The sequence below is a fragment of the Culex quinquefasciatus genome, chromosome 1 (genome assembly GCF_015732765.1).
Source record: "Culex quinquefasciatus strain JHB chromosome 1, VPISU_Cqui_1.0_pri_paternal, whole genome shotgun sequence".
In the NCBI taxonomy this organism is placed as follows: domain Eukaryota; kingdom Metazoa; phylum Arthropoda; class Insecta; order Diptera; family Culicidae; genus Culex; species Culex quinquefasciatus.
In genome coordinates, this window is record NC_051861.1 from 38121331 (window position 1) to 38144558 (window position 23228).

Here is a 23228-nt window from a genome sequence, read left to right on the forward strand (position 1 = left end):
GTGGATAAAAAATACAAAAAATAAAAATAAAAACATTGCTTAATCCACCTTTAGGTGATTGGTGCCTTCCTCACATTCATATAGTGAATATCTTCATACAGAATTGCATCATTCCCCTTTAACATGTTTAACAAATTAAGCTTCAATACTCATTTTATTCGATAGGGTTTTCAGATCTCCAATTCTTTTGGCTCATCGGTAAGGTCTTTTGATAACTTATCCTACGATATTTCGCATGATAGATCCGGACAACGTTTTCATCGAAATACCTGAGATCCGGCCTCTAAAAAGTGTATAAACAACACTAAAGTGCATATAACTTTTGATATGGTTATCAGAGCTTTGATTTTTTAGGTCTTTTGAAAGGTCTTTTAATTATCTAACTGACGGTGGGTCACATGATGGACCCGGACCTCATTTTAATCGAAATAGATCCGGCCTCTGAAAAGTGTATAAATACCATTTAAGTGCTAATAACTTTTGATAGGGTTATCAGATCTTCTATGTTTTATGTATAGCATGACGGGTTTTCTTACAAAAACCACCCTTTTTACAATCTTCCGGACTTTTGTTAAAATCGTTTTTTTAGCATCACTTTTGAAGTACTTTTCTAAACTTCATAATATTAACTAGGGTCTTGTAGGACCCCTAGACGGATCGAATAAGACCAACACGGTCCAAATCGGTTCAGCCATTCCGGAGATAATCGTGTGCACGGACTCACATCCAGACAGACGCACAGACATTTGTTCAGAATTTGATTCTGAGTCGATGGGCATACGTGAAGGTGGATCTACGGGGTCGAATAAAGAAGTTCATTTTTCGAGTGATTTTATAGCCTTCCTCATTGAGGTGAGGAAGGCAAAAAGACCGATTTCGTAGAGGATTGCTCAGACACATTTCCTTTGTTAGAAATTAGCAGAAACATTTGCTATTGTTGAGCTAAAAGGTATAACATAGTTTAATATTCGTACAAAAAATCTTATCTATGCTGAAAATAGCTTTATTTTTCATAGACTTAAGAGCGAGTTTTTCACCAATGTGTAACAGGTCGTATCGAGGTGCTCCGATTTGGATGAAACTTTCAGCATTTGTTTGTCTATACATGAGATAAACTCATGCCAAATATGAGCCCTCTACGACAAAGCGAAGTGGTGTAAAACGGGCATTGAAATTTGAGGTCCAAAAAACATTTAAAATCTTAAAATTGCTCGCATTTCAGTAAAACTTCATCATTTCCAACTGTCTTAGAAGCATTCGAAAGGTCTTTTGAAGCAATGAGCCATAGACATCCAGGATTGATTTAACTTTTTCTCATAGCTTTTGCAAATTACTGTTAAAAATGGATTTTTTTAAAACCCTAATATCTTTTTGCAACAGCCTCCAACACCCATACTCTTATAGGTCAAAAGTTAGGGAATTTCATGGACTATAAACCTACGGTAATAACTTTTTGGCCAATCGCAGTTTTTCTCATAGTTTTTCGATTTTTCTATAACAAATTTTTTACAACGTTAGTTTTTGCCCTGTAGGCTTCCATAGCGGAACTTTTTGGTCTCAATTTTGTTATATTTGGAATCCTTGGAAAATTTCACGTTAGTTAGAAGTATTGAAGTTGTAAATTCGATTTAAAAAGTAATTAAATAAAACATTTTTGAAAAAAGAAATAGATCTTTTTTACTCTGTGGTCAATACGTCAAATGCTGTATCAAGTAGGCGAAAATCTGTTTTACCCCTAATCCAACAAATTGTTAAAAAATATTTTAATTCATTCTAAATGGCATTTTTTCCAATCAAATTTACAACTCCAATACTTCTAACTAACGTGAAATTTTCCGAGGATTCCAAATATGACAAAATTGAGACCAAAAAGAGCCGCTATGAGAGCCTGCAGGGCAAAAACTAACGTTGTAAATTTTTTTTTTATAGAAAAATCGAAAAAATATGAGAAAAACTGCGATTGGCCAAAAAGTTATTACCGTAGGTTTATAGTCCATGAAATTCCCTAACTTTTGACCTATAAGAGTATGGGTGTTGGAGGCTGTTGCAAAAAGATATTAAGGTTTTAAAAAAATCAATTTTTACAGTAACTTGCAAAAGCTATGAGAAAAAGTTAAATCAATCCTGGATGTCTATGGCTCATTTTGAAGTGCTTCAAAAGACCTTTCGAATGCTTTTAAGACAGTTGAAAATGATGAAGTTTTACTGAAATGCGAGCAATTTTAAGATTTTAAATGTTTTTTGGACCTCAAACTTTAATACCCGTTTTACCCCACTTCCCTTTGTCGTAGAGGGCTCATATTTGGCATGAGTTCATCTCATGTATAGACAAACAAACGCTGAAAGTTTCATCCAAATCGGAGGACCTCGATACGACCTCTAGAACAAACCGAGCAATATTTACAAATACTGCCTCTTAAATGGTTTCATTCGGTAACGATGGCTTCAACCAAACCACCGGCCTAATAACCGGTTATAGTCACACCGTTTCCCGCATACAGCAAGTTCAAATGCAACAAAATGCATCACCCAATGCATTCAGAGTGCATTCAGGACTTTGGTTGCATGCTTCTATTCCGATTCATATGAATTGGTCATCAATAAATCAGATAACGAATCGAATAATGAGGCGTTATGTTAAGTTAAAAGTCCGAAGGCCTGGTCCGTCTTTTTTTTTCAAATTTGAATCCAAATATAAAAGAAGCTTCTTTGAAGTAAACAATGGCATTCTTCAGTGAAGTGGAAAACGGTTTGTAGTGATTCTAGACGGAATTAAAAACATTTGAAAAAGTTTCAAGAATTTTCTTAGTGTCTTCTTAGTAGAATGTAGCATTTTCAAATCAACTGTTTTATTTTGTTTTGTCGCATTAACATTGGAACCACCCCAACTAATAAATTCGCTTATAATCAACGCGACTCTCCCCCCCAATACACTCCAATACACGTGCACAACACATGGGGGGGGGGGGACAATACAGCACAACTCCAAGGGGGAACCCAGGGCGCTTGGGTCGCGTCCCACAACAACCCAGTCGCTCGTTGGCTTGCCTGGAGAGTGGTCACACTTTTTAAGTTCCTCGGTGCAACCTCGCGTTGCTTTGGTGGTGCAGGTCATAAATAATTATAATTTTTTTCCCCATTCTCTCGCGAGCTTCGTGTACAGTATTTATTGTGTGTGCATTTTCTGCTGCTTAAACTGGTCTTTTTGAAGGAAGAGATAATGGCCTGCAAGATGAGCCTAACTTTCGAAAACGGCACCGAAATGCCGGCCCTCGGATTCGGGACTTGGCGGGTAAGTGCGCCACTTGACCTGGCCTGGCTTAAGCCGTGCTGAGCAATTATGAATTATGCTCTTCAACACTGACAGGCGCCCAACGAAGAGGTAGAGAAAGCGCTGAACGAAGCCCTGGAAGCCGGCTATCGCCACATCGATACGGCCCCGGTCTATCTGAACGAGAAGACCATCGGGAACGTGTTGAAGGAATGGCTGGACGCGGGCCGGCTGACCCGCGAGGAGTTGTTCATCGTAACGAAGCTGCCCCCGCACGGGACGAGGGCCGCCACGGTGGAGAAGTTTCTGCGGCGTTCGTTGGACGATTTGCAGCTCGAGTACGTGGATCTGTACCATGTGCACGTGCCGTTTACGGTGCCGGAAGTGGACGGCCCGTTCCTGATGGATGACAACGGGGATATCATGCTGGAGACGACCACGGATCATGTGGCGTTGTGGAAGGTAGGGATCAGTCTTCCTTTAATATGTGGATATTTCAAAGTTATCTTGCAAGTTTGTATGGGTAATTCTCTACCAACTCACACGAAATCGGGAAAAGTTGTCCTAAAGGGGGTAACTTTTGTACCTGATCACGAACCCGGGACCGTTTTTTTATATCTGAGCAATTCTCTGAGATTTCGGTCATTCGATTTTTTTTTGTATTTTTTAATCCGACTGAAACTTTTTTGGTGCCTTCGGTATGCCCAAAGAAGCCATTTTGCATGATTAGTTTGTCCATATAACTTTTCATACAAATTTGGCAGCTGACCATACAGAAATGGTATATTAAAATTCAAAAATCTGTATCTTTTGAAGGAATTTTTTGATCGATTTGGTGTCTTCGGCAAAGTTGTAGGTATGGATACGGACTACACTGGAAAAAAATGATACACGGGAAAAAAATGTTTCACTTTTTGTTACTAAAACTTGATTTGCAAAAAAACACTATTTTTATTTTTTGCCTTTTTGCCTTCCTCACGTTACTGAGGAAAGGCTATAAAATCACTCGAAAAATGAACTTCTCAATAAGACCTCCTAGACCCACCTTCATGTATACCTATCGACTCAGAATCAAATTCTGAGCAAATGTCTGTGTGTGTGGTGGGATGTTGATCAAAAAATTGTCACTCGATTATCTCGACATTGGCTGAACCGATTTTATCCGTTTTAGCGTCATTCGATCCGTCTTGGGGTCCCATAAGTCGCTATTAAAAATCATGCAGTTTAGTTAAGTACTTCAAAAGTTATGCTTAAAAAACGATTTTAACAAAAGTCCGGAAGATTGTAAAAAGGGTGGTTTTTGTAAGAAAACCCGTCATGCTATATATTTTCAGAAATGTATTTAAAAGACCTTTCCAACGCGTCCAAGACATTGAAGATCTGACAAATCTATCAAAAGTTATAAGCACTTAAGTGTTATTTATACGCTTTTTGGAGGCCGGATCTCAGATATGTTCATGAAAACGTTGTCCGGATCTCTCATGCGACCTATCGTTGGATAGGTATTTAAAAGACCTTTCCAAAGCGTCCAAAACATTGAAGATCTGACAACCCTATCAAAAGTTATAAGCAATTAAGTGTTATTTACGCACTTTTTGCATTTTGGATAGCACCCTTTAAATGTGAGGAAGGCGCCAACCACCTAAGGGTGGATTAAGTAACGTTTTTACAAAAGAAAGGTTTAAGGTTTGCTTTTGAAAAAACGCTTTTTTCAGAAATCTTAAAAAAATCGAGCACAGCGGGGAATCGTCCCAGAATAAAAACCTACCGTAAACCGGGGTGACTTTGATAGGATTTCAATTTGTTTTTAGAATATTTTCCAACAGGTAAGGTTTTTCTCAAGATTATTATTTTTAAAACATGTGCTGGGGTAGGGTTTTTTCAATTGTGTTTAGAAATATAGTTACGTTAAAAATTCTTAGTTTTAATTCCGGGGTGACTTTGATAGTCATAGTTTTCTGGTTAAAAACATCATTAAGATGTTCAAACTTTATTTGTACGTTAAATGTACCATCACTAAAGTAGCTGATATAGTTTGTAAGAAAAAAAATCAATGTTTATGTTAAGTTAATTATGTTTATAAGCTTTTTAACAAAATATATATAAATTTTAGGTAAAATTGCTAAAAAGTCGGAATTTTGCCTGAAATTTGTTAAAACTAGTTTTGTTTATAAAATTATCGATTTATATTGCATTTTATACTGAATTCGAAGCACGAATCACAAGTTTTCACATTTTACATGAAATTTGTTTAACTGAAAATGCCTATAAATTTTGAGTTTTTTTAACTGTATTTCAAAAACACATATTATTTATTATTTACAAACTTATTTAACCTTCTCCTAGTGGAAAATTGTCCAAAGAATCCGAAAATGCATTCCGTTTTCCGGTTAAAAATCATGATCATTGAGAAAATCATGACATTTTGAGAAGTTTAAAATAATGACTTCTTTCAACATTTTCTTAACTATAGTTAACTAACTTTATAAACCTTTCAAAAATGTATGAAAAGTTCTTCTTGAGGTACTTTGAACCATTCCTTACGTATTTTAAATGTACTCTTCATTTTGCGGAAAAATCGCAAACCTATCAAAGTCACCCCGTTTTACGGTACTACTAATTTAAAGGTTTTGATGCGCTCTTTCGATTGAAATTCGGCCCGAAACCCGGAACTCAAAGCCTGATTGTTTAGTGCTCTTTTTCTAAAATACTTGGGCGATGTCTATATCCGCTCTTAAAAATTTGTGTCTTTCATCGTTGGAAAACCGCTCGTGAAACCCACAATTTTTATATTTCAGATTTGTAGCCGTGGGGTCGGAGACAAACATTTTATTTTTCGATTCACAATTTTCGATCAGTAAATGTGGTCAAAGTCATTTTTAGAGCTATTTTTTGGACAATTTCACAGATAACACTATCAAATTAAAAGAATTCAGTTTCAAACAAAAAGCCATTCGAAAACATGCGCCATAAACTGCTTGGGCCCCAAATTTTAAGCTTTTCCAAAATGTATTTCCAGAGATATAGCCATATTAGTTTTTTTTCGTCTTATTTTTACCCTATTTTTTCCTGTTAAATTTTTGGTTGTATACAGAATCATAAACTGAACATCAAATTCGAAGTCCCGGCTCGTTCTCGCTCGAAAGATCGACAAGTCGTCAAGTCGAAGCATAAACGCCAGCACATTTACCCTTGCGCGTTTTGCGCTGCGCGTGAAAGTGTTCTTTCTGGCTTCTCATAATTGATCGACAAAGTGCAGTATCGATGCATATTCATTTAGTGAATCATAGACTAACATCAAAGACTGAGTACCCTTTATTTTTTTTTCTAATAATGTCAATGCAATAAGTTTGTCTAAATTAAATATAATTATCTTGCGACCCATAATGTATTTCTGAAATGAAAAAAATTGCATTCGAGATTTTGCCTAAAAAGATTCGAAACTTTAGGTCAAATTCTCACTGGGGTGTATCATTATGTTTCTGAAAAAATAATTGCACCAATATATTTTTCGGAGTTAATCATTTTGTAAGAAAGACTCTATGTCATCTCTGGTGATATTAAATCGGGTTTTTTTCATTTTCTGATATGTTTTAGGGGACATCAACTGCCAACTTTTCAGAAATTTCCAGAATAGGCAAAAAACCTTTGATCGAGATATGATTTTTTGAATCAATACCGATTTAAAAAAAATCGAATTACTGGTCGCAAAAAATGTTCAACTTCATTTTTTGATGTAAAATCGAATTTGCAATCAAAAAGTACTTTAGTGAAATTTTGATAAAGTGCACTGTTTTCAAGTTATAGCCATTCTTAAGTCAGTTTTTCGGAATTACTCGCAGTTATTTATTTAAAAAAATGCCCTTGTTTGCCCACTCTTAAAAGAAATATTTTTGAAAAGCTGAGCAAATTCTCTATATTTTGCTTCTTTGAACTTTGTTGATACGACCCTTAGTTGCTGAGATATTGCCATGCAAAGATTTAAAAACTGAAAAATTAATGTTTTCTATGCCCACAATTTTCTTATGTCGATATCTCAGCAACTAATGGTCCGATTTTCAATGCCAAAATATAAAACATTCGCGAAATTTTCTGACTTTTTCGAAAAAAATATTTTATTTTTTTTAATTAATACTAATATTTCAAAAGGGCCAAACATTCAATGTAACGCCCTAAACGTTTCAAAAATATTTTTATTTCAAGCCTGGGCAAACATGGGCGCTTATTTTTAAAAATAAATAACTAAGACTATTTCCGAAAAAGTTACCTAAAAGTGGCAAAATATTGATTGCAAATTCGATTTTACATCCAAAAATGAAGTTGAACAATTTTTGCGACCAGTAATTCGATTTTTTAAATCAATATTGATTCAAAAATTCATAACTCGGTCAAAGATTTTTTGCCCATTCTGGAAATTTCTGAAAGTTGGCAAAGTTTCAGCTGGATCAAAAACATACAAAAAATAATGTAAAAAAAGACCGATTTAGTAGAGAACTGCTCAGAACAACAGTGGCTCAAAATAACCTCCTAAACACGGGAAAAAAAACATTTTTTTGGAAAAAAATGAGCACTAGAGGGTTAATTAAATACAAATCTTTTCGGAAGGATGAACAGCTTTCAAAAAATAAATCTTTTCTGGCGTTGGTTTATCTTCCTTTACATTCATCTCTCTCAATTTACAAACGACAGAAAATAGCACCGATAATGCTTTTTGATAGAATTCTGCTCTGCGTTAGGGTGAAAAAATAAGTAAGGGGTTGGTAAGTGGAAGGGGCGTGACATACTAAATTAAAATGTGTTAAATTATCCCTCCGCAAAGTTAGAAAAAGAATGTCAGAAGAAAGCCGAAAAAAATTCTTGTTGTTCTATAATTTGCAGCTTAAAATGATTGACAACTTGTGTACAAAATAAAAATGCTTTACAAAACCGCAATAATCCAATACACGAAATATTAACTGCTCACACTTTGTACGAGTTCAATTGTATGGAGCTTTACCGATTTTTTATCAGTTGAGCTTATGGGCAACTTTTGACTTGGTTGGAAATTAGGGTGATTCACTATTAGGGTGATTTTGAAAATCTAACTTTTCAGGCATATTTTTGGGATTTGTTTCGTCTTCTAGAAAGTTGTTGCCAAAAAAATGGTTTTTGGTCATATTTTGGGTTTAAATGATAATTTTACACGGAAACTCAAAATATGACCAAAAAAATCGATTTTTCAACACTTTTGGTCAATTCTGAGGGCAGATTCAGATTCAGCGGACAAAATTACATGGAAAAACATATATTTGGACAATTTTCAAAATTCGTTAGGGTGATCCCATAGGGGATAAAATAAGACTATTTCAAATGAAGATATCTCGAGTTTAAAGAAAAACACCCCTGAGATTTTTAAGCGTTTGTAGTGCTGGATCTCATCTTTCAAATGCAACCTGTATTGTAAATTTCAATTTGTAAAAAATCACGACGTTGAAAACATTTCGGTAACACGTCTTTGGCGAAATCACGAGACATCACTTGCCATTAACATTATGAGTCTCAAAATGACCCAGAAAGGTTTCTTTAATTTGACCTTAATTTAATTTGAAAAGGTCATGTTTTTGTAGTTTAATTGAAACTTTTTTACAGTGTAACAAAGATTAAAACTTTGCAAAACAAATTTTCTCTCTGGCTGACGATCTCTGCCTTCTCGATAAACCTTATTTTTGATGGATTATGCAGTCCCATAAACAGCAAACTACAAACAGTTAGCCGTAAATCATTTAACAAATATAACCTAAATCCACCAATCACCAAAAACTAAAACTAAAATACTCTTTAATTTGCACATTCGATTTTACATCGAAAAATTAAGTTGAAAAATGTTTGCGACCAATATTGTAAGCTCAGTTCCTAACTGGACTCGGTCGTTGGAAACGACCGTCGGCTCAACGACCGACGAAATAAGCGGCGGGCCAGATGCGGGCATAAAAATGTCAAAACCTCCCCCCCCCCCTCACACTTCGTCTCACCATCCAGCTGCAGCTTTGTTGATAAACAAACGGAGCACGCGGTCACATGATGGCGGCATCAAGCCAGAATTAGGGTGGTTAAAAATGAAACTTTTTTCAAGAAAAATAATGTTTTTCCGACTGAATAAAAACAATTGCGAGCATGTTCAAACAATTATTCCTGATGTCAGAGAAGTGACTAGCAATCAAATTTTTTATCCATATTTTTTCTGGAATTGAACTTTTTTACACCATTTTGGGAACCGCTAGGTCTATCTACGATCAATCGAGAACGCCAAGGCAATGCTGTAGAGCTAATAATTAGATTTTTTTGATTTCAATGTTTTTTTGCACATTCTGAAAATTTCTATAAAGTTGGCGTTTGAAAAAAAGGGTTTTTTTGTTTTCAAATTTTGTGACAAAAGGGAAATCAAAAATCGCCAACATTTTTTTAACGTGTATCATTTTTTTCAGTGTATTCCTTATCCATACCTACAACTTTTCCAAAGACACCCAACAGGTCAAAAAATTTCTTCAAAAGATACAGATTTTTGAATTTTCATAAATCTTTTTTGTATGGACAGCTGTCAAATTTGTATGGAAAATTATAAAGACAAACTTATGATGCAAAATGGCTTCCCTGGACTTACGGAAGGCACCAAAAAAATTTCAGCTGGATTAAAAAAATACAAAAAAAATAAAAAAAAAAACGATTTCGTAGAGAATTGCTCAACTGTCAAACAGCAAGATGGGCATTGTGGAGTCATTCGGAACCCACCGGAATGAACAAATTTTATTCATCCCACTCGAGACCGGCATTCCTGTTTTCCGATATCGGTTGACCTCGAAATAACTCTCACCATTCACTTTCGCTGTAATCGCATTCTGTCTCACACGTTTTTGGCAAGTGCACCGTTTTAAACGCGCAAATGCAATGTTTCGGTTGAATGACCCACGGCTCACCACAACACCGCTGCGATTGCGGCCTCCAAAAATGTGAATTTTGCTTTTGCTGACCTAGAAATTTAATCAAAAAAACAAACAGTTAAAAATGGTTCCCCAATCTGGTTATGCAAATTGTTTGCTTCAAGTTTTGGTTTTGGTATCGCTACTGCACCGGAAGCTTGTGTAATAAAGCGAAGAAAGTTAGTTTTATTTTTTTGTAATTAACAAACTCAGACGTTTCATCTGGCCTTTGTCTCACTTTGGATACAACTTCATCGTCTCTGCAGAAGGGTACAACTTCCTGTCGCATGGCGATTTATTGGCTCGATTTCAATTTCGTTTCTGGGCCTACGATTTACATATCATGTGGGGTTTTCTACCTGATTTTCAAAAGTTTTGGTCAAAATGGTTGGTTGGTAAGCATTTTTCCCACAACATGTTCGGCTTTAGTCGGATTTTTAAATTATAGGCTGGAGTTTGGTCAAATCCAAGCGCTATTAAATTAAATGTTTCATTTAACGAAAAATACTGGCCTTTTTCGATGATTTGAAAAGTCATAAGAAATTTACATGTAACAACTAGTTTACAAATGCTTACTGCAAATTGGGGTTGGGGATCGACCGGGAAATTACAACTTCGATGCATACACTGAAGACAAACCGTGTAGTTGTTAAAGGAAATGACTTGCATTAAACTTATTACCTAGTTTAATTATTATTGATTTCTTTCCGGTGAAATCGGCGCGCATGTGTCCTTACATTGAGACCTGGGTGCTGAATATTGTTTCGCAAAACGGCCTCAATTTTGAAAGTAGAGAGTATTGTTATCGATCGACCCGAGCAGACGGAAATAACTTGGGAAGGTCAGTTTTTGATATTGTGAGAAGATCGAAATATGTTATTGGAATGATCGGATTAGTTGTTAAAATAACAAAAATCAATAACAAAGATTTGTTCGAAAAATAACTTAAACTGTTATTATGTTGTTATTGTAATAACAAACCAATAACACAGAAGGAATCATGAAGGAATAACAAGATTTGTTATTTTGTGCGGAGAGGTGGAGCAGCATAATAACAAAAAATGTTATTGAACTGGTATGTCTCCATAACAAAAAAAGTTATTGTTTTTGTTTATTTGTAATTTGCAAATAAACCTGCAGTTTCCATAACTCATCTGTACTAGTCAGGGCTGCAGAGTCGGATACCTTCAAGCGACTTTAAATCCATACTATGAAGACAACTCCGACTCTGGATGCAGGATATGACGTTCATCTCTCCAAAAATACTCGACTTCACAGATTCCGACTCCAAGTAAAAGTTGCTGAAAATTTGCTGAATCCGATGCAGTCTCCGAGGTCTCACTCCAGCTCGAACTTCAACGTCAGCTCCGACTTCCTGGCTCTGTGAAAATAATAACAGTTTTTGTTATTCGAACATCAAAAATTCTCAATAAATAAATCAATTCCGTTAAGGAATATAACAAAATTAAAAAAAAAATGAACTCTCAAAAGTAAATTTAATCGGATTAATTTTAGCTTGAAACCCCATTTCATGGTGAAATAAATGACCCCGCTAAATTGGTCAAAATTATTTCATAGTTCTAGCCAATTTTAGTATAATCCCTTAGGGGGTATATCAAATAATTAAAAAAATCAACTTTCAAAATTTCAGAATAATTTTAGCTTAAGGACCCCATTTCATGGCCAAAATAATGACCCCGACGAAATTGGTCAAAATTATCCCATAGTTCTAGCCAATTTTAGCAAAGTCCCTTAGGGGGTATATCAAATAATTAAAAATATCAACTTTCAAAATTTCAACTTTTTAGAATAATTTTAGCTTAAGGACCCCATTTCATGACCAAAATAATGACCCCGACGAAATTGGTCAAAATTATCCCATAGTTCCAGCCAATTTTAGCAAAGTCCCTTAGGGGGTATATCAAATAATTAAAAATATCAACTTTCAAAATTTCAACTTTTTGGAATAATTTTAGCTTAAGGACCCTATTTCATGGCCAAAATAATGACCCCGACGAAATTGGTCAAAATTACCCCATAGTTCTAGCCAATTTTAGCAAAGTCTCTTAGGGGGTATATAATAATTAAAAAAAATCAACTTTCAAAATTTCAACTTTTCAGAATAATTTTAGCTTAAGGACCCCATTTCATGGCCAAATTAATGACCCCGACGAAATTGGTCAAAATTATCCCAAAGATCTAAACATATTTAACAAAAGAAAAAATAATAACAGATTGTGTTATGGACACTTAGAAACTATTTCATTTGTGCGATTTATTGTAATTTTATTTCTAAGTCAGTAAACCGAACGAATAACATATTTTGTTATTAGGAGAGTTTTTGAAATGTATAACATTTCCTCTTATTTGCGTGTTATTAAACATTTTCAATATAATATCACTTCAATACCAAATTTTGTTATTTTATCAGAAACTGTTATTATTTTTTCTTCTTGAAGTTGAACTTCAGGATAAAATAATAACACTTTTTGTTAATTTAATAGGATTTGTTATTGAAATATTATTAATTTTGTTATTACCGTCTGCCCGGGAATTGCCATAACTCCTCTGTACTAGTTACCCGGGCAGACGGTAATAACAAAATTCTGGGTCTCGTGGCGCAGGGGTAGCGGCTTCGGCTGCCGATCCCGATGATGCTATGAGACGCGGGTTCGATTCCCGCCTTATCCACTGAGCTTCTATCGGATGGTGAAGTAAAACGTCGGTCCCGGTTTCTCCTGTCTCGTCAGAGGCGCTGGAGCAGAAATCCCACGTTAGAGGAAGGCCATGCCCCGGGGGGCGTAGTGCCAATAGTTTCGTTTTCGTTATACATTTCAAAAACTCTCCTAATAACAAAATTTGTTATTCGTTCGGTATACTGACTTAGAAATAAAATTACCATAAATCGCACACCCGAGCAGACGGAAATAACTTGGGAAGATCAGTTTTTGATATTGTGAGAAGATCGAAATATGTTATTAGGATGATCGGATTAGTTGTTAAAATAACAAAAATCAATAACAAAGATTTGTTCGAAGAATAACTTAAACTGTTATTATGTTGTTATTGCAATAACAAACCAATCGTTTTTTTTTTTTGCTAGAGAGCAATTCCAGCCCAAAACAGAAATTTTTTAGGTACTTTTTTCTCGACCCTCTGCGATTTCAATGAAATTTTATAGACATGTTATCCTACAAACTTGTAGGAAATTTGACGGGCTTTCCGAAAAAATAATACACAAAATGAAAAAAAAAACACTTCACTTTCATGAGATTATCTGATTTTTAAGTTTAAAAGTCAAATTTGAGGGGGAGCTCACGATTTTTTTTCGTTCAAAATTTTTGTGAAGATAGCCTAAGATGTTACAAAAAGACTCACGAAAAATGCAGGATGGAGCAACTCACCTAAAAAAATACAAAAATCATTTACTGAAACTGTTTTTTGAAAAGTGGTCTAAACGTCAAAATTTTCAAAAACCGAATAAAGGAATCGATTCTCTAGACAATTTCACATAAAAGTCTCCATATTGACCACTGTCTTAAGTCCAATCCTTGTGAAGTTACAGCGGTTTTGAAAGTAAAAATGCTGAAAAATTTGTTTTTTTGATGGTTTTTGACAATTGCTATATGACAGACTTGATTTTTCAGTCTCGAAAATATTTTTAACGGAAAGCTCGTCCAATTTCCCATAAGATTGTCTTTGACCACATTTCAGTTGGAAGTATGGGCTCACAGATAAAAGCTCATTGCATTACTCATAACTGAAAACAGAATATTTTTTTCAGTGTAGTTCAGTGGATGGTAGTAACCTGGATAGTAAATTAGCTTAAATCATAAAAAACGAGTTATTTCGAAAAGTGGGAAATTTGACGAGCTTTCCGGTAAAAATATTTACGAAACTGAAAAATCAAGCCTGTCATATAGCAATTGTCAAAAACCATCAAAAAACCATTTTTTCAGCATTTTTATTTTTAAAACCACTGTAACTTCACAGGGATTGGACTTAGGACAATGGTCAATATGAAGACTTCTATGTAAAATTGTCTGGAGAATCGATTCCCGTATTCGGTTTTGGAAAATTTTGACGTTTAGACCACTTTTCAAAAAAACAGTTTCAGTAAATGATTTTTGTATTTTTTAGATGAGTTGCTCCATCCTGCATTTTTCGTGAGTCTTTTTGTAACATCTTAGGCTATCTTCACAAAAAAATTTTGAACGAAAAAAAATCGTGGGCTCACCTTCAAATTTGACTTTTAAACTTAAAAATCAACAAAATCTCATAAAAGTAGAGTGTTTTTTTCTTTCAGTGTATTTTTTTCGGAAAGCCCGTCAAATTTCCTACAAGTTTATCTTTGACCACTTTTTGATACCTGACCGAGCCACGTAGCCCAGTGGTAACGCTTCCGCCTCGTAAGCGGTAGATCGGGGTTCAAATCCCGGCTCGGACCAACACAACTGGTGATCTTTTCCCTTCTGGAATCGATTGCTTAGTAAAGGGAAGGGGTCACAAACTGGACCTTTTCACGACACCTTAGGGAAGCTACCTATGGAATGTTAACATTAACCCTAACATGTTAACATTAAGTTGAGAATGAAACTGCCACTGAAACCGCTTTGTAAATGCCGGCCCCGATACTCTTCAAGGGTGTTCCCCTCAGGAACTGGGAAAAATTTACTTTACTTTTACTTTTTGATACCATGCAACGGCTTCGAAATACAGCAATATTGAAATTACGAAATACAAAAACATTTAAAACACTTACGCCCTCCTCAAATGTCATTATCGAGTGAAACTGGCTCCATATGCACAAAAATGGCTTAAATAAGCGTAGGATAACATGTCTACAAAGTTTCATTGAAATCGGAGAGGGTCCGGTACAACCGATGCCCTATTTGGCATGGAATTGCTCTAGAATAAATAATGTGTGGCTTTGGCTTTGGCGGCGAGGTCGTCATTTTCGTCGTCAGAAGCGGTCTCCATTGTTTGATTCCGTTAGAGAACCTACAGGTTCAGTGAAAATCTTCTCTGTTAGTGGGATCAGCTTCGCTAGAATTGGCGACGTTTTTTTCGCTAGACCAGGAAGAGCTGCAGGATTCCAAAATCAGCCAGAGAATTTATCTGCGATATCGCAGAATGACGCTCTCTCCGCAGTTCTTTGTCATCCTTTAAAAATGAAAAAAATCTCATCTAACCGTTCGAAACTTTAAAACAAACACAATTTCCCAGCAAAAACGTATTCTCTCTATTCATCACCCAGATTGAGACATTAGCCTATGGTTTGTGCAATAAAAAATGTAAGATAATTTTATGTAATCCTTTTAATCGGATACTTGAGGTTCTGCCATGAATACAGAAATGATTCAGAAACGTCATCTTGAAACATCCTTCCGTAGCCATCGGCTACCGATCCCGACCGATTTCTCAAGAGGTTTTCCTTTACATTTTTCTTCACCTTCCTGCAACATCTTCAAGAAGTTGGCGTAATTACCGTTGCCAATCTTGCTTTTCCTTGTGCAGCCAATTTCCGGTCTTCGCGGCGCATATTGTGTTCAAAAGTCAACCTCCGAACGCCAAAAGACCAGAAAACACATCTTTTCATCGCTTCCACTCACCATTTAAATCCCATTCGAGATGCCTCAAAATATCGGCCAAAAACTAAACTATCAGTTACAATTGCACCCTCTTTTCCTTCGCTCCGTGCACCCTTCAATTCCCAACAAGAGGGTGACGAGTGTTTGTTTTGGCCACGTTTCATTTTGATTCGTCCCTTTTTTCCACAGGCCATGGAGGAAGTGCAGAAGGCCGGCCTCGCACGCAACATAGGCCTATCGAATTTCAACCAACGGCAGATTCAAAGGATCCTCGATAATTGCCAAATCAAGCCGGCTAATCTGCAGGTAAGGTGATCTCTTCCATGGAGAACGAAATGTAATTTACTTTCATCTGCTTGTTTTTGTTTGGTATTTTCTTGGGTCTTAGATCGAGAACCACATCTATCTGCAGCAGCCGGAACTGGTAAAGTTCTGCAAGGCCAATGGAATCACGGTGACGGCGTACTCGCCGCTCGGATCGAAAGGAATCGAGAAGTTGTTGAAGTGAGTATTATTATTATCGCACAAAGCTGGCATGTCAATCCAAGCAACCATGCAGCAATACAATTCATATTAGAATCAACAAAACATTTTGTTGCTAAAAAAAGTCTAATCAATTCTAAAGCAATGTTTTCATGACAACAAAATAATTTTGTGGAATTAATAAGATTCAAGGTTTGATTCAATTTGATCTACTCCTGCTGCTATCAAATTGGTCAAAACAGGTACGTCGTAATGGCACTGTATTTCATCATCGCCATTATGATCGCCATCTTGGATTTAAAAACTCAAAATTATCTTAGGATAGTTTAGAGATCATAGCGAAGCTTGACAATCAAAAATAAGACAAAGAAAAAAAAACAGTATTCGATTTACCTTCGGATAATCGAGTCTGGACTGTATAGTCATGTTTGTTCTATAAAAGTCGATGTGAAAAAAAATGCTTTTACCTTTAAATGGAAGCTTTTCTTGTAGTATTTTGATTGATGTATCGATCGATAATTCATGAAAGAAAAGCACCCTTGCAAAATATTTTATCGAAAAGCTGGGAATTTCCTACAACTTTATTTCTTTAACTTTGTTGTTTGCACTTTTGATTGCTAAGGTAATGCCTTAAAGTTTAAGTTTAGTGAAAAATTAGCATTCTTAGTCTCATTTAAAAAAAAACACCTATTTTTAAATGTCAGGTTAGATTTTGGAATTAAGAATTAGATTTTAAAGAAAAGAGCAGACATTCTCACAAAAGTTTCATTTTAAACCTTGAAATCAAACCATTTGTTTTGGGACCATCCATAAGCCTCGTGGACACTTTTTTGGGAATCTGTTACCCCCCCTCCCTTCGTGGACAATTGTTCATGCAAAAAACTTTTTTGTATGGATCGTGGACAATCGCCATACCCCCCCCCCCTAAAGTGTCCACGTGGTTTATGGATGGTCCCTTTCGAGATATGGCGAGTTGAAAAATGAGGACCAAATAAAACTTTAAAAGGCTGAATCTCAGCAAACAATATTCAGATCAACACAAAGTCAAAGAGTGTCGAAAATTTTTCTACCTTTTCTAAAATATTGTTGGCAGAAGTGATTTTCTTACTTGAACTATTATTAAATTACAAAAACATTTTTGGAATTATGAACACCGTGAAATATGGTGCCCTTAATAAAAAATTAAGGAGGAAAAACTAATGATTCAAATTGCTTCTTTCGACTTCAAAACTGGTCCTCTAAAACTTTTTTTGTTTATAAATGAGCAATTCTCTGACATTTCGGTCATTCAATTTTTTCTGCATTTTTTAATCCGGCTGAAACTTTTTTGGTGCCTACGGTATGCCCAAAGAAGCCATTTTGCATGATTAGTTTGTTCATATAATTTTCCATACAAATTTGGCAGCTGCCCATACAAAAAATATATGTGAAAATTCAAAAATCTGTATCTTTTGAAGGAATTTTTTGATCGATTTGGTGTCTTCGGCAAAGTTGTAGGTATGGATATGGACTACACTAAAAAAAAATGATACACGGTAAATTTTTTTTGGTGATTTTTAATTTCACTTTTTGTCACTAAAACTTGATTTGCAAAAAAAAAACACTATTTTTATTTTCTTTTATTTTTTGATATGTTTTAGAGGACATCATGCCAACTTTTCAGAAATTTCCAGAATGGGCGAAAAATCTTTGACCAAGTTATGATTTTTTGGATCAATACAATTTTTAATAGCTTCAAACAGTGTTTTATGCCTCGGACATAAAACCGGGTGGAAATAAAAGCCGACTGGCTTTCAATAAGGTTTTAAGAAAGTTTTAAGAGAGTCTTGAAAACCCAACGGCAATGTCATGCCAAACGGTTTTATCGCATGCTTTTTTAAAATCCAGGGTGTTTTAGCTGTCAAGCAGGGGTGCCAGGTTGCCAGATAAATCTGGCAATGCCAGATTTATTGAGTAGCAATGAGGAATTTTTTTTTTGTTTCTTCCACACTTTGTTAAATTGACGCATTTTGTTTATTTTGTAAAGCTATAATGTATAAAAAGTGAAAATACACCGTTTTTGTACACAAAACTGCTCGTTATTTTGAGAAAAGTGGCTTGCCAGGTTTTTTCCAGATTTTTTGCCAGATTTTTTCCTGTTCAGACCTTGTAACACTGCTGTCAAGTGCCATTAGGCATGCAAAAAGCTTACTTAAAACCATGAGCCCCTGAAAAAGCATTTTACGCGGCCAATTAGCAGTGCATAAATATGGCGCTAAACGCGTGTTCTGATTGAATTTGGTTGACCGCCATCTTGATTGAAAAAATAGAAAACTAAAAAATTTGATTTAAATTTGAAGAAAACACACATTTATGTTTAATTTCTGGCATGATTGATATAGCGATAGATGTTAAAAAATATTTTGAACATTTTTTTCAAAGAATTTCAATAAAATATTTTTTAACATTAAACACTATGATTACAAAATATTGATTTTTGATGAAGCGAATTGAATTTTTTGGCTCTATCCCCCCTACATTAATCAATAAAATTTCAAACGCAGCAGAATTTGAGTCATCAATTGCGAGAAATAAGCTTTTAAATTATTTGGATTTCCTCTAATGGGTAATTCTCTACCAACTCACACGAAATCGGGAAATGTTGCCCTGACCCCTCTTCGATTTGCGTGAAACTTTGTCCTTTGTCACGAATCCGAGGTCCGTTTTTTGATATCTCGTGACGGAGGGGCGGTACGGCCCCTTCCATTTTTGAACATGCGAAAAAAGAGGTGTTTTTCAATAATTTGCAGCCTGAAACGGTGATGAGATAGAAATTTGGTGTCAAAGGGACTTTTATGTAAAATTAGACGCCCAATTTGATGGCGTACTCAGAATTCCGAAAAAACGTATTTTTCATCGAAAAAAAACACTAAAAACGTTTTAAAAATTCTCCCATTTTCCGTTACTCGACTGTAAAACATTTTGGAACATGTCATTTTATGGGAAATTTAATGTACTTTTCGAACCCAGAAAGGTCATTTTTTCGTTTAGAACAAAATTTTTCATTTTAAAATTTCGTGTTTTTTATAACTTTTTTCGATTCGAGTGTAATAATGTTCTACAAAGTTGTAGATCAGACAATTACAAAAATTTTGATATATAGACATAAGGGGTTTGTTTATAAACATCACGAGTTATTGCGATTTTACGAAAAAAAGTTTTGAAAAAGTTACTTTTTGCGTTTTTCTTCGTTTCGTCGTCCGTGTCTGTCGCGGGTGACCATGAACGGCCATGATCGATGACAACCAACTTTTTCAAAACTTTTTTTTCGTAAAATCGCGATAACTCGTGATGTTTATAAGCAAACCCCTTATGTCTATATATCAAAATTGTTTTTTTTTTTACGTTTTTTCGGAATTCTGAGTACGCCATCAAATCGGGCGTCTAATTTTACATAAAAGTCCCTTTGACACCAAATTTCTATCTCATCACCGTTTCAGGCTGCAAATTATTGAAAAATACCTCTTTTTTCGCAAGTTCAAAAATTGAAGGGGTCGTACTGCCCCTCCTTCACGAGATATCAAAAAACGGACCTCGGATTCGTGATCAGGGACAAAAGTTACCCCTTAGGACAAAGTTTCACACAAATCGAAGAGGGGTCGGGGCAACTGCTGTGTGAGTTGGCGGAGAATTACCCTAATATCTATTATTTATCATTTTTGCCATTTGTGACAACCATCTCCATAATTTAATTTGGCAAGACGAAGACTTATTTTGCGAAAATAAAACCTATTTGGCATAAGACGTTTGAAGACGTATGAAATGTCATTTTTCCATAACTCCTAACTAGGTTTTAACAAAGTTCTATCAAGGCTTTGAGTATGTTGTTAGGATTCAGTTGTAAAGCCTTGAACTCTTGTGTAGGTTTTATAAATAGGCCGTAACAACCTTTTGCGGAGGTCCTTTTGAGTTTTAAGTGGGGTTTATCAAGGTTCTGGGGAGTTTGTAACGACTAAGAGGTTTTAATGTTGGTTTTGGCTGATAGGTTTTATAGCGATTGTGACAGCTTTGATAAAGTCTAAAATGTTACTTGGGCAGTTATTGATTTTTTTTAAATAGTGCCCATGTTTGCCCACTTTTGAAAAAAATATTTTTGAAAGGCTGAGAAAATCGTATATTTTCTTAAATTTTAAATCAAGACTAACATATCAAAAGGGCGTAATATTGAATGTTTGGTCTTTTTGAAATGTTAGTCTTGATTTTAAATTTATGAAAATATTTTAAAAGATCGGAAAATTTCACGAATGTTTCATGTTTAAACATTGTAAATCGGACCTATAGTTGCTGAGATATCGACATTAGAAAATGGTGGGTTGTATGGATGAGACTTAGAAAACATAAATTTTCTTGTTTTAAACCCTTTACATGGTAATATCTCAGCAACTAAAGGTCGTATCAATAAAGTCCGAATAAGCAAAATATAGAGAATTTTCTCAGCTTTTCAATAATATTTTTTCAAAAGTGGGCAAACATGGGAACTATTTAAAAAAAAAACAATAACTACGACTATTTTCAAAAAAGTCACCTTAAAATGGATTTAACTTGAAAACGGTGCACTTCATCAAAATTTCACTCAAGTATTTTTTGATTGCAAATTCAATTTTACATCGAAAAATGAATTTGCGATGAATATTTCAATTTTTTTTTTAAATGTATTGATTAAAAAAAATTATAGCTAGGTCAAAGATTTTTTGCCCATTCTGGAAATTTCTGAAAAGTTGGCATTTGATGTCCTCTAAAACAAATTAAAAAAATTAAAAATAGTGTTTTTTTTTGCAAATCAAGTTTTATTGACGAAAAGTGAAATAAAAAATCACCGATTTTTTTTACCGTGTATAATAAACCATACCTACAACTTTGCCGAAGACACCAAATCGATCAGAAAATTCCTTCAAAAGATACAGATTTTTGAATTTTCATGCATAGTTTTTGTATGGACAGCTGCCATATTTGTATGAAAAATTATATGGACAAACTAATGATGCAAAATGGCTTCTTTGGACATACCGAATGCACCAAAAAAGTTTCAGCCGGATTAAAAATACAGAATAAATCGAATGACCGAAATCTCAGAGAATTGCTCGTAACTAATTTTCTAAACACTATCGAAAAAACTTTTTTTCAAAAATATATGGACTCTGTGTGGCCTGCTCCAGTACATGTTTTAAAAATAATGATCTCGAGAAAAACCTTACAAGTTGGAAAATATTTCAAAAATAAATTGAAATCCTATCAAAGTCACCCCAGTTTACGGTAAATGTTGGCCCGGTCTAACCTAGAGGTTAGGTCGTTAGCTCAGTCCAGGTGTAGGTCCTGTCTCGTTGGAGTCGCTGGTAGGCAGTTGGACTCACAATCCAAAGTCGTCAGTTTGAATCCTGGGGTGGATGGAAGCTAAGGTGTTAAAACAAAAGAGGTTTGCTATTGCCTCAACAATCGAGCCTTCGGACACTTAGTTTCGAGTAGGAATTTTTTTTTAGATTTTTTGGAACCTTCCGGGGGTTGAAATCACTCACCAATAGATTTATCAGGACTTGTCAAACGGTCGCTCCTAACTCCACCTAATTTTCTGATTTTCACTATTTAAACAACTTCTTTTTTGAAAAACTATTAATAGAAACTTGCTTGCTCACTTCCTATTGAACTATTTATCACCCGATCTCAGCTGAAAACGCGTTTTATGAGCTGTAATTGAAAGTCAAAGTGCTGATATGGCAACATTAGAGGCACGCTGGAACTAGATGCTGTTTCCACTTCTTGACATTTTTTTTTATCAAATTCCTCTTTTTCCCCAGCCGCGAAGTGCCCGACCTGTTGGACAACCCGGCGGTGAAGGAAATCGCCGCCAAGCTGGGCCGGTCCTGCGCCCAGGTGCTGCTGCGCCATCTGCTGCAGCGCGGGATTTCGACGATCCCGAAGAGCACGAACCCGCGCCGGCTGCGGGAGAACATTGCGCTGTTCGACTTCGAGCTCGACGACGCGGACATGGTGCGGCTGAACGCGCTGGACCAGAGCATCCGGATTTGCGACTTTGCGTTCTTTCCCGGGTAAGGTGGTCATTTGTGCTGGGAGGATCGTTTTTTGACAGAATTTTATGTGGTTTTTTTTTCTTTCAGTATTACAAAGCATCCAGAGTTCCCGTTTGCCACAGAATCGGCCTGAATATTTTAAAAGGAATTTCTCATATTTTCTTACGTATTGAAAAAACACACGATTATTTTTTAAACAATTAGTGTTATTGAAAGCCTGTCACTTACCTACATTGAGTAAATTAATTAGATTTTAGTATTTTAAAAATATACACTTTAATAAAGTTAGATTTCGCACATATTTATTCTAATTATGATTTTATATCACATCAATACAATTTTGATTTGAAACGCCGGCACAACGATTCCGTTCAGTTATCATTGGGATTAGCAACAAAATGGTTGGTCAGGTCCTAATATATCTATTCAAGCAAACAATTATCGAAAGTTTTCATTAACAGTGCACATCAACCATCGAGCCTGAAGGATCCAGATCTTTGTAACACACATTTTGGTATCTTTGAAATTAAGGAAACTATCGATATCGATGCTGTGTACCCTTAAAGAAACCATTAAACATCATTTGCGTACAAACTTTTATACACTTATTTGGAGAAGAAAACAGCTGCATATTTTTTATTCACTTTTTCGTTTGACACTTTTTTAGATTGTATCCCGTTAGTTGGTCAATGTCAAACTTAAAAGTGACGAACTGTCACTTTTTACATGGCGCTCACGCACACTATCAAAACAAACGTTGTTTAGTATGTGTAAACTCCGTATTAAAGGGGTGTCAACCTAAAAAGTGACCCCGTTTACCTTTTTTAAGAAACTGACTGACATTTTTTTGAGAAAAGAAAAC

General features: G+C 35.4%; 1 protein-coding gene across 1 annotated transcript; it reads left to right on the plus strand.

The window, feature by feature from the left end:
* Positions 1–3018: 3018 nt before the first annotated feature.
* On the plus strand, positions 3019–22667 carry LOC6035059 (1,5-anhydro-D-fructose reductase). The gene is made up of 6 exons (XM_038249639.1): positions 3019–3292; positions 3368–3733; positions 16008–16124; positions 16207–16322; positions 22133–22384; positions 22454–22667. The coding sequence occupies exons 1-6, from the start codon at positions 3221–3223 to the stop codon at positions 22497–22499; spliced, it is 969 nt and encodes a 322-aa protein (XP_038105567.1). The 5' UTR covers positions 3019–3220; the 3' UTR covers positions 22500–22667.
* The last annotated feature ends 561 nt before the right edge of the window (positions 22668–23228 follow it).